General features: G+C 40.1%; 1 protein-coding gene across 4 annotated transcripts; it reads left to right on the forward strand.

Moving 5' to 3' along the window:
* Positions 1-4,647: 4,647 nt before the first annotated feature.
* LOC102196491 (stathmin-like) lies at positions 4,648-7,956 on the forward strand. 4 transcript variants are annotated; one of them, XM_005744688.1, is made up of 6 exons: positions 4,651-4,731; positions 6,065-6,175; positions 6,418-6,461; positions 6,580-6,752; positions 6,846-7,037; positions 7,110-7,956. In XM_005744688.1, the coding sequence occupies exons 3-6, from the start codon at positions 6,446-6,448 to the stop codon at positions 7,185-7,187; spliced, it is 459 nt and encodes a 152-aa protein (XP_005744745.1). In that variant the 5' UTR covers positions 4,651-4,731; positions 6,065-6,175; positions 6,418-6,445; the 3' UTR covers positions 7,188-7,956. The 4 variants fall into 4 exon arrangements, with proteins under 4 accessions (XP_005744743.1, XP_005744745.1, XP_005744744.1 ...); XM_005744686.1 differs by lacking the exon at positions 6,065-6,175 and having other exon boundaries at positions 4,648-4,731; XM_005744687.2 differs by lacking the exon at positions 6,065-6,175 and having other exon boundaries at positions 4,652-4,793.
* Positions 7,957-11,242: the final 3,286 nt, after the last annotated feature.

An 11,242-nucleotide genomic window follows, 5' to 3' on the forward strand; every position in this document is an offset into this window, starting at 1 on the left:
TGTTTTTCTTTATGTTTGTGGTTGCATCCATTTCTTTGTCCTCTTTAGTTCATCTTAATTTGCATTCTTATTTCTGCTGATGTTTAAAGTTATATTTGAATCTTAATGTTTTAGTTTATTTCAAGCCTTCCCAGTATCCCTTCTTGGCTTGTCAAATCTTCAGTTTTGTTAGTGTTAAGTTTCTTCCCGTTTAATTTGACAGTCATTTGTCTTATGTGCCTTCTGTTTAATTATTTTCCCTAACCTACTGTAAACTGAGCCACTTCTGGGGATTCATGAGTAATTCTGTTTTACTTCAGTGAAGCCATCCTGCCTGCTAGTGATTCTACTAATTTGTTAGTGACACTGGATCTGCCTTTATCCATCCAATTAGTATAACTAGGCACTGGTCAGAAGCCCGGTGGAGGAAAGAGTATTTCATGTGGATATAGGCTGAATTCTAGCTGATACATTTCACTGAAAGCAGCTTCAAAACCAACCTAAATCACTGCCCCAAATCAAAAGATGAAATGGAATACATGTGACAGCAATAAAAATAGATTAAACTGTAGGCCCTGTGGTTACAAATATTTCAGCAAAGCATCACTGTGACTGAAAAAACACTGATCTGCTCCTGCTGTCATCAGAATAACACAGAGCTAAAAATAGCTTAAAATCAAATAGTCTGAGAATGGTCGATAGAAGCCGAATTCAGCAGTAGCTCCTGGAATTTACATAATGCCTCACAGTGGTTTTATTGAAAAAAAAAAAACCCAGTGCCACATGAGAGAAAAAGATTCCGAGGTAGGACTTCAAAGCTACTGTTTATCACTAGATTGGATCTAATAAATAAATTAGATGGAAATATGCAGCACATGAGGCATTTTAACTGCTGAAAACAACATCTTGGTATTTAATTGCATTAAAAGTGATTGACCGTTTTAACCCAGTTTAGGGGCAACAATACAGAAGCATGAAGGGTTTAAACATGTAGAACTACTCAGTACGGCGACCCCTTGTAAATAAGCAAGCAGCTAAAACAGTCTTTTTAATGGCTGTGTTTGCTGACCCCACTAGTATGTATCAGCAGAAAAGACTGAATTCTGACACACTGGTCTGAAAAGATTCTTCAGTTCAAACATAGCAGGACAGGACAACCGACACCCCTTTGTTCCTCAGAGAAATCTACAGAATCAAGTGTAAGATAACATTCATCAGAGGGATTGATGGTCAGAATGAGAGCTTATGTAGGATGGATGCTCGCTGTCTGAAGCTGCATTATTACCCTTGACTGTAGGTGAACTGGTGTCATAATGCAAGAACGGCTGGACTTACAAGGCAGACTTAACAGGGAGCATCTTAAGTTAAGTTAATTTTATGGTAGAAAAGTGATTATCTAAGAGAGTGGATGGGGGAATTAGAACAGCTTCAATGCTGAATGGGTCACAGAAACCGTGTCAGAGAGAATGAAAATGAATTTATTGTCCAGGAAGTGAATATAGCAGGTTGGTAAGTTAATTGAATCAGATTGAATCTTACTTGCAGAGAGGCAGAGTATGGAATAAGTACTGAGTCAGCAGGTGGGTATCCTCGGGTTGCAGGAGGTGAGCAGGCAGACAGGCTGAGTGTGGGTCGCAGATGTTCGGAGGACCAGGTATCGATGAGGAAGAACAAAACCAGATTGCAAGTTAGTTGATTCTTCTTCCAATAAGGCTCTCAGGTGAAAGATGAGAATGGTCTGGCCAAGAAGTATAGCAGCATCTGTCCTTATACCTGTACCCTGTTGATTCAATTGCCAACAGCTGAAGAATGGTTAACCCACACTGAGTAGCTGTGCCCTAAGGAGGGGACCAGAGACAAGCCAATCTCTCAACTCCACCTCAGAAAGAAAAATAATAAAAATTAGAGAGAAGTGGAAAATAAATAACAATGCAGAGGCATGTCAACCAAGACAGCCCCACAACATCCAGAGCCTTCAGGAACTCAGGGCAAACCTCTTCCAACCCAGGGTCCTTACCACTAAGGAGTTGTTTAACTGCCTCAGTGACCTCATCCCGGACGAGTTGACAAGTTGACCCCCTCATCCCCAGACTCTGCTTCCTCTACAGAAGACGTGCCAGTGAGATTAAGGAGGTTCTCAACGTATTCCTTCCACTTTCCATTTCTATTCATTCTTTAGTAAAGTTTGCAAACCCAAAGAAATGCTGGATTTCATTGCTGCTGGTGGGAGTGGTCATTCCACAACAGCTTTCCATCTTTACTGGACCACTCTCCAAGATGTAATAAGCTAATGAAGGAACCATGGAGCTTTCACATAAAATCCCTTTTCAAGGAGTCTCAGGAGGATCTTTTGAATGTTCCTGGTGTTGAGAAAGTGATTTGAGAAGATTAATATGTTATACAAATAGACAAAAAAAGAAGTTGAAGATATCTGAATGTTATATTAGCCAGAGCTTGGCAAATTGCTGGAGCAAAATAACCAACCAGAGTGTTAAAAGCAGTTTTCCATTCATCACTCTCAGATGTGGACCAGATCATATGGATTTGAGACCTAGTTTGGAAAAGATGGTGGTGCTGTGTATACTTTAAAGGCAGATATTATGATTTGGATAGTCGATGGTCTTAATGTCTTATCTTTCTTCTGTATGCTCCTCTGATGTTAACTCTGTGTGGCACTCTTTCAGGTAGAACCAGATCATCCCGACTCAAAAGCTCTTCCTTCTTGGACAGGGCTTCTTGTACTGCAGCTGACCCAGTGGGGTCCAAATTATGACCAGAGTGTTCTGTCATTGTGTGTGATGTGTGAGGCTGGACCCACAAAGCAGACACAACAAGGTCTGCTTTTAATGGAGGTCTGCCAGAGGAGAGAATGAGAATTAATTGACCGTTCATTAAGAAAATAGAACAGGTTGATGTGATAACTGAACAAGAGTGTTGATGAGGAGGAAAAACAAAACAGCTTGGGTTGTTATCATACTGCAAGTAAGTAGATTATTGTGCCAGCAAATTCCAAACAGGGCTTTCAGATGTACAGCAACAACACCAGTCTGGCAGAGAACTGTAGCACCACCTGTTCTCCATATACTAGTAGCCTGATGATTCAGTGCAGTCAACAAGGAGGAAGGGCTGAGCCACACTAAGAAGCTCCGCCCTCAGGAACAGACCAGAGACAAGCCCACGCCTAAGCTTGAGAATGTGTGAAAGACAGTGAAGAAAAGAGAGAGCGGGGGACAACCCACCAAGTTCTGATGAATCATAACAACTGGTCCAACGATGATATTAGTCATATTAAATTAAATTTTTTTTTTAAAAAGTAGAAGAATGAAAAAAATGTCAGGTATCTGTGACGTTTACGTTATGGAGTTCTGTAGTTTTCTAGGCTTATACCAGCATACATTTACTACCATGTGTTAGTAACCTGTGGATATTGTTAGATGGAGCGCTAACATAAAGTCTTTAGTTTGCAGGTATTTGATGAATGAAGGGGGCAAGGGTGGTGTTTATTCTCACAGTCCAAATTGTGATTTAAAAGTTAACAAACAGTAGTCAAGTGGAGTGGTGGCTTTTTATTTAGTTTTTTAAAATTGTTTTCAAATGTACTGTTTTTATATGTATGGGCAGGGTCATAATTACGTTTAATATAGACCTGTGTAGTGGATAAATGTAGAGCCTATGATGTAGCATGTGCAAGTGGCCATTGCTGTTGCCAGTATTTGTACACATGCATAGTGTGTCTGTGTGGTTGTGCAGTTATGCTGCCAAAACACTAGTTGGCGGTCTCTATTTAAGTTGATCTGTTCTCTTCTGATCAATTTGAAAAATGGTTGCAGAATAAGTACCTGGAAACTGGTAAGGGGGGGAATGGTGGTACACAGTGAGTCAATTAGTTATTGCTGGCTGCATAGACATGATGCGTAGTTACATTTCTCAGGAAGTGCATTTCAGATTACACTGAAATTCACAGGGTATTGAATGGGTTAGCAAATAATGACTAGAAGAAGAAAGACAACTAAATCTCTACTATATATGTTTCAGGGCCGGTACAAACTGTGTTTCTCCATATAGGTTTTCCAGAAACATTACATGTATCAAAATGTGTATATTTGGTTGAATGAATACCTGATTTTATGTTTTTGTTTTGTTTTCCAAACAAAAACACTAGCACTTCCCACAAATGTATGCTGAACCACAACTAGCTTCCAAAATCAATTTGACCCCCCACCCCTCAAAAAAAAGCAAACAAACTGAAAACAAATACAAAAAACCCTTTTAGACATGAATTACTCTGTTAGGTGAAAAGCAAACTTTTTAAAAAAAAATTATTTTATTTTGAGAGCGAGAGAGGAACGGGCTTTTAATTTACATTCAGCAGGCCATCGTATTTAAATAAATGGGTGGAGCCATGGTGAAAATCACTATTAGGGGAATGATCCTGTAAATATTGGTATTATATATGTTTCGAGTACACTACTATGGACTGTTGCTTCACATGGTTAGTTTAATGAAGCAAAAATGTGCATTAAATTGTTATATATTTAGCGATAACATAACTGTAACACAATGTCTACTGTCAGCCATAAAAAACTACAATCGCCAGAAGCACCCAGGAGAGCGGGGTAAGCCAATGAGTGGCCAGCAAACGGCGTGACGGCACTTGCTTTGGTCCATTTATGTGCGCGCTTGGTAAACTCGCGCAGAGGGCTCGCGGTAAATTCTGTGAGAGCAGAGCACAGCATCCGGAGGTTGTCGAAGGTGGGTGTGACTGACAGCATCTCTATAACCGAGAAAGTCCACAGGATTTATTTTTGTCGTCTGTAAGTAGGAATATGTCTGAATTTTAAACGTTATGAGGAGATGAGGGCAAAACGAGGTTAATCCTTGAGTGGAGTTGGTAATTTTTCGACAGTATGTTCAATTTTCTTTCAACGTTTTTCGTTGTTTGTCGCTTATGTTAAGGCAGCACGTGAGAAACTAACGGCGGGGTTTTTTGTGGATGTTTTCGCCCTCGTGGGCATTTGCATTCATTTTGTAACATTTCAGGGACAAAATGAGACAGAAACGCCTATTGTTGTTGCTCTTTTTGTCTGCTGCTTGGCGGGTTGTTAGCCTATTGTATGGTAGGCGACACTGGCACAGTTGGCACCGACAGCGATGAGGGTAGACTTTGAAGACTTCTTTTTTTATGTTCGTGAAACTTGTGGGCTGCAGAGACATTTACGAATTCCTTATTCACCGATTTATGCCGCCTGTGCGAAAATCTTTATTCGAGATTTTTCTTTTTTTTTTTTCGTGGCAGTGACCTGCCTTCGGCTCCTTTGTTTGCAGCTGCTCGTCACTGTGCTGCCAAAAGCGCCTTTGTTTGAGGGTGCTTGTTAAAGCTTTGAGCTAATGACACCAGCAGCCTCACAGAAACAAGAAATTTACATGAATTATGGTAATGTCATTGGCAGAATAGCACATTTGTGCTCATTCAGTGAGAAGTTCTATAAAATGGCAACAGTGGGTGTCACAATGGATACCAAGGTGTGGGCTTTTTAAATTAAACCTCACTCAGATTAGATTGTGTCCAAGTAGGTGGTTTTTTTTTTCTGTTTTCTTTTTTCATGCTGCTTTCTAACGCCACACTTAGCTAGCTGATCGCCTTTTTGAATTATTAGGGGAGGGGTCTTTTCATTGAATAAGCCCAGCTGAATTTGGGCATGGTTCATCATTCACTCATCATTACGACTTGACTAAATGGAATGACAGATGTTTCTCACATTTAAGAGGAATTACTTTTTTTTATTTTTTCCCTGCAATTTTATTAGACAAGCTGCCTGTTCAGTCGGCTGTTGTGTTACGTGTGTAGATGTGGGTCTGTGTTCCCCTCCCGCTGCTCCAACACATGGTGCAAGGAACAGGTGCTCCCTGATGATCATTTCCTCCCAGATATGCTCATCGCTCACTATTCTCATTTTTCTTGGTGCATATTTGCCTTCTAGCACAGGCCGAGTCCAGGCCCTGTCTGCACTCCCCCACTGCCTGCCGTTACCCAGCCCGATCACAGCCTTTTGTTTCAGCTAACTGTGACTTGTGTCATTAACAGCCCTCGCTGATGGGCAGGCTATTGAAAAGCCCTCCTCATTCCTGAAGTGGCTCGATTGCTGGTGGCTTAATCAGAATGTCACTGCTTCCTCATATCTGGAGATAAACAATGGTGCGTGTACAACATGACCGCCCTGAATGCCAGTACCATTTTTTCCCCTTATTTTTTCTTTATGTGTGTGTGGATTGATGGGCGGTGGTTGCTTGCAGTTTTGCGTGTTGCCACAGGGCGTCGCCAGTGAGACCGGTTTTAATCTTGGATGATTTCTGTGATAATGGTGTAAATCATCCACTAGACGTCAGTAATTTTAAAATCATCTGCTAACATGACTCTCTGATGTTTCCCTCCTTTAGTTAAATTGACCTGAAGCAGTCTCTAAAGATGGCATCCGCTGAAGGTGAACTACGTCTTACACTTTAATGCACTATATTATTTCTTAATTATTATTTTTTTCACTGTACCTTGAAGTATTTAAACATCTTTTTAAATTTATTTTTTTCCTTGGATGAGTTCAGATATCCAGGTTAAGGAGCTCGACAAGCGGGCTTCCGGTCAGGCTTTTGAGGTCATCCTGGCTACTCCTGCCCCTGATGCCAAGGGTGACTTTCCACTGTCTCCTCCCAAGAAGAAGGATGTCTCACTGGAGGAGATTCAGAGGAAGCTGGACGCTGCAGAGGAGAGACGCAAGGTAAAAAGATGACATATTTTGCATGGGTTGGGATAATTAAAATCTGGTGGGCTATTTCAAGCATCTTATGTATTTTTAACCATCCTTTCCCAGAACCATGAAGCTGAGGTTCTGAAGCACTTAGCTGAGAAGCGAGAGCATGAAAAAGAAGTGCAACAGAAAGCCATGGAGGAGAACAACAACTTCAGCAAGATGGCAGAGGAGAAGCTCAACCAGAAGATGGAGGCTAACAAAGAGAACCGCACAGCAATTATGGCAGCGATGAATGAGAAATTCAAAGAGAAGGTCAGTAATTTCTTTTGACTGTATGGGCATGATGTAGTACTATTAAGATGTTAATCTTGTACTGTTTAACAGGACAAGAAGTTGGAAGAGGTGCGAAAGAACAAGGAGACCAAAGACCCCAACTCAGAAGAAGGCACTTCGGAAGACTGAAGGTTACAAACGGGGGATTGTATAGGGTTTTTTACGTATCCAAAGATTGATTTATTTTTTGTTCAGTCAGTATTTTTGTTGTGTTCACTGCCCACCTTTTTGAAGTAAATACAAGTTTCACTTTGTGAAGATATCAATTCTTCTGCTAAGTGTATTTGCGCTGGTTTTACATGTGGATCATCCTGCCCTCCCCCTCTTGTCTAATTCATCTGATTATGTAGCTTGTCAGTGCAGCTTCTGCCCTTTTTGAAAATTAGCAGTGTGTAACATACCCTTTTTGAGGAAGCATGTTTCTATGCATAGGTCTTTATTCCTACAGATTTCATAGTGCGTTTTGAAAATGTCCCTGTGAACCACACCTGTTCTCGGCACTTACTGTGTATTTAAAAAAAGAAAAATTAAATTAAAAAAAAAAAATCTCAAAGTAGCACAAGGTTTGATTTTTGGCATCGGCTGTTATACATACAAGTGTTTAGTGCAGCTTTGCTACCCAGATTCTGCTTGTTTGCTCCTGCAAATCATGTTTCGTGCTGCTGCTTATTCTTTGCTTTTGTAAAAACACGGGGTTGTCCTCAAAGCACATGACTTCTTGCTGTATAGCTGTGAATTAACATGCCAGATATGGAGATGGATGTCATCTTGAACATTACTGATTAGGGTTCTACACATGGAATGCAGAAGAGCAATACACACTTTGGCATCTCAATAGATACAGTGACTAGTTGACTTGAACTGTTGTACTAAAACAAATAAAAATGGAACAAAGCACTCTTGCTGTTGAAACATTTTTGTCCTCTTCTCTGTTGTTTGACCTGCTGTGGGAAGTGGGTACAATATATGCACAATGAAACCCAGAAGATAACTATTGAGGCCAGCCCAGGCACTGGTGACCTGTGCAGGATTTACCTGCCTCTCGCCTTATGGTAGCAGGGATAGGCACCCTGATAAGGAAAAGCGGAGGAGAATAGATGGATGTTTTGAGGCCTTAAATCAATGAAAGTACACGAAGCTTTAGCATGTCTTCAAAATGACTTGTTTAGTGTGCCACGTTTTGATGAACCTTTCAGACTTAAACAAATATAAGATGCTTAAATGTTTGCTCTTTGCTGTGTAAATGGTGGTAGACCTGGCTAAGGTTGACATTTTCCAATTGTAGGCAGAAGTAAAAATGCCTGTCCTTTTACACAAAAATACTGATACTTTTGATTGCTTGAGAATCCAACGCAATGCCTGCCCATCTTCCTTACCACTACAGTTTACTGTTGTGGAGCCTGGACCCTATCTCTGCTGTTAAAGGGCAACATGTAGGGTACAATTTAGACTTCTTATCCTGTTAACAAACCTAACCCTTCTCTCCAACACAAATGAAGTCGAGTCCTAGACCATAAACTTTGTCTATATGAGATAATTATTGAATTTTTCTTCTAGACTGGGAGTAGGTGTAGAGAGCTATAGATCAGTGTAAATTACATAAACGGCCACAATTGCAAATAGTCCATTACATGGTTCGGATTCAAACAAACCACAGTCTTTGTCTCCCTCTGCTGGTGGTTTGATTTAGTGTCTGGGTGTGTCAAATTAAATGTGACCTCATCCATGCTCATTACAAAGCTTAGCTTTCATTGATACTTTCAACAGGTAGGCATGAGTTTGTTACTCTAATACTGAGTGTTCATCAGTATTACAGGTCTAAGAGTAGTGTAGCCCAAATAAGGAAAAAAAAGCTTTCTTTTTAATTATATTTTTTCAATGCGAATAATTCATCACCAGGCTAGTGGGTAATTAATTGTAATCTCAGTTCTAATGATATCTTTAACCCTCTGATGTCTAAGTCATCATGAATGCGAATGCTACCCTAAGCATGTGTTTTGGATGCTTTTGGAAAAAAATGACATTAAATAAAACTAAATAAATAAAAAAATAAAATCAATTCCAGATTCTGATTGCCGAGGGTTATAGTTAGGATTAAGGTTAGGGTTGCGGTTGTCAGCAGTGACAACCGCTGACTGACAGTTTCTATAGGCCACCAACCAAAACTTAAAAACTAATAAATAAATGCAATAGACATGTTAAAACAAACTGTAGTTAACAAATTAACTGAAATCAAGGCATGAACTAACAGTCAGTTTTGCATAAAAATTAACAATCAAATCAACTAGTCAGAGGCAACTTTGGTGCACATGTAATTAGAATATATATAATAATTCCTGCTCTGGACATGTTAAATATTACACCTGAATAATATAGCATATATTGTAAAAAAAATAAAATCAATAAAACCTAAACATTTTGAAATAAGAAAAACGAAACTGGAAAAAAAAAAATCCAAAAATAAATGAAAAGAAAATTACAAAAGTGTATTAACTGAGGAAATAATCATCCCAATGTTAGGTTTAGGTTGAACACCCTGCTATGGAGGGGCCACAAGCCAGATAGGCGTAATGTTGATCACAATAAATAGGGAGGGTTGTGTCACGAAGAGCGGGACCCTCCTTCTAAATTAAATTTCTTTGCAAAATTAAACATTAGGATCATCAAGAATAGGATTTACATATTGGATCAGCCTGGGTGAACAACAAACACCTCCAGTGCTGGTAGAAACTGTGCCACTGTTGAGTGATGACAAAGCACGAGGAGAGGAGGAAGGCATGCTCTGAGACAGCGAGAGAGAAGAAAGGCAGTTCAGAGGTGAGAACGGGGACGTTAAATGGGGGGAGTATGACAGGTGAAGGGAGAGAGCAAAGGAAGGCAGATATATTGTGTGTAGAGAGACTAGGCAGAAAGAAGCAAGCCCAGGAGCGTTGGAGGTGGATTTAAACAGTTCTACCATGACGTAGATAAGAAGCGGCATAAAATAGGGGCAATCTGGAAGTAAGATTATGTGAATAGTGATGTGGAGGTGAAGAGAGTATCACACAGAATCATGATTTTAAAGCTGGAAATTGAAGGTTTGATGTCGCATGTTATCAGTGCCCCACAAATTGAATTTCAGTTAAAGAGAAAGATGAATTCAGGAGTAAGCTGGATGAAGTGGCAGAGAGTGTCCCCAGGCTTGAGAGACTCATGATTGGAGTGGACTCTAATGGAGGTCTACGTGAAGGGAAAAGAGGTGATGGAGAGGTGTTGGGTAGGTGTTGAGAAGATAAATGTAGACAGGTGGTAGTGGAGTATGCAAAAAAGATGGAAATGGATCAGATGAATAGCTACTAGATATCATCAGTGACAGCTTATTCACTCATGTTTACATGAATAAATACAAAATTGGATTTTGTATTGAGTTGGGTAAAAGCAATCTCAAGAAACTCAAGAACAAATAAAAAACAAACTCACTGACATCTATCAGTCTGGAAAGGGTTACAAAGCCAAATCTAAGACTTTGAGACTCCAGGCAACCACAGTGAGAGCCATTATCCACAAATGGAGGAAATTTGGACAAGTGGTGAACCTTTCCAGGAGTGATCGGCCTACAAATTTACTCGCATTGACAAATCATCGATGAGGTCACAAAAGAACCCAGAACAACATCTTAACAACTATAAGCCTCACTTGTCTCTGTAAAGGCAATTGAGGTTCAAGAAAGCCACTGGGCAAAAGTGGAATCCATGGGAGAGTTCCAAGGAGATAAAGTAAAGTGATGCTGACCAAAGAGAACACAAAGACCGATCTAACATTTGCCAAAAAACAATGATCCCCAAGACTACTTGACAACTTCCTGTAATTGATGGAACCATGAATTCTGCTCTCTACCAGAAAATCCTGAAGGAAAATGTCCAGCCATTGGATTATGCAACAGGACAATCATCTGAAACATACCAGCAGGTCCACCTCTGAATGAAAAGAACAAAACAAACTGTTAAGGTTCAAAATATTGGGGATGGAGACAAGAGAAAAAACCACAATAACAACACTGGTCCGGCCGGGTTAAGTCAAACGATGATTTTAATGAACACACGCATGGGAGATGGACACCGTATGCAGACAGCCTCAGATCTCAAAATGGTGGAGCATTGCTCAAACTCTTATAGCCTCTGGTTCTCCCACCTTATCATAAAAGC

The sequence above is a fragment of the Pundamilia nyererei genome, unplaced genomic scaffold (genome assembly GCF_000239375.1).
Source record: "Pundamilia nyererei isolate P.nyererei 1_Seehausen unplaced genomic scaffold, PunNye1.0 scaffold00148, whole genome shotgun sequence".
Classification (NCBI taxonomy): Eukaryota; Metazoa; Chordata; class Actinopteri; order Cichliformes; family Cichlidae; genus Pundamilia; species Pundamilia nyererei.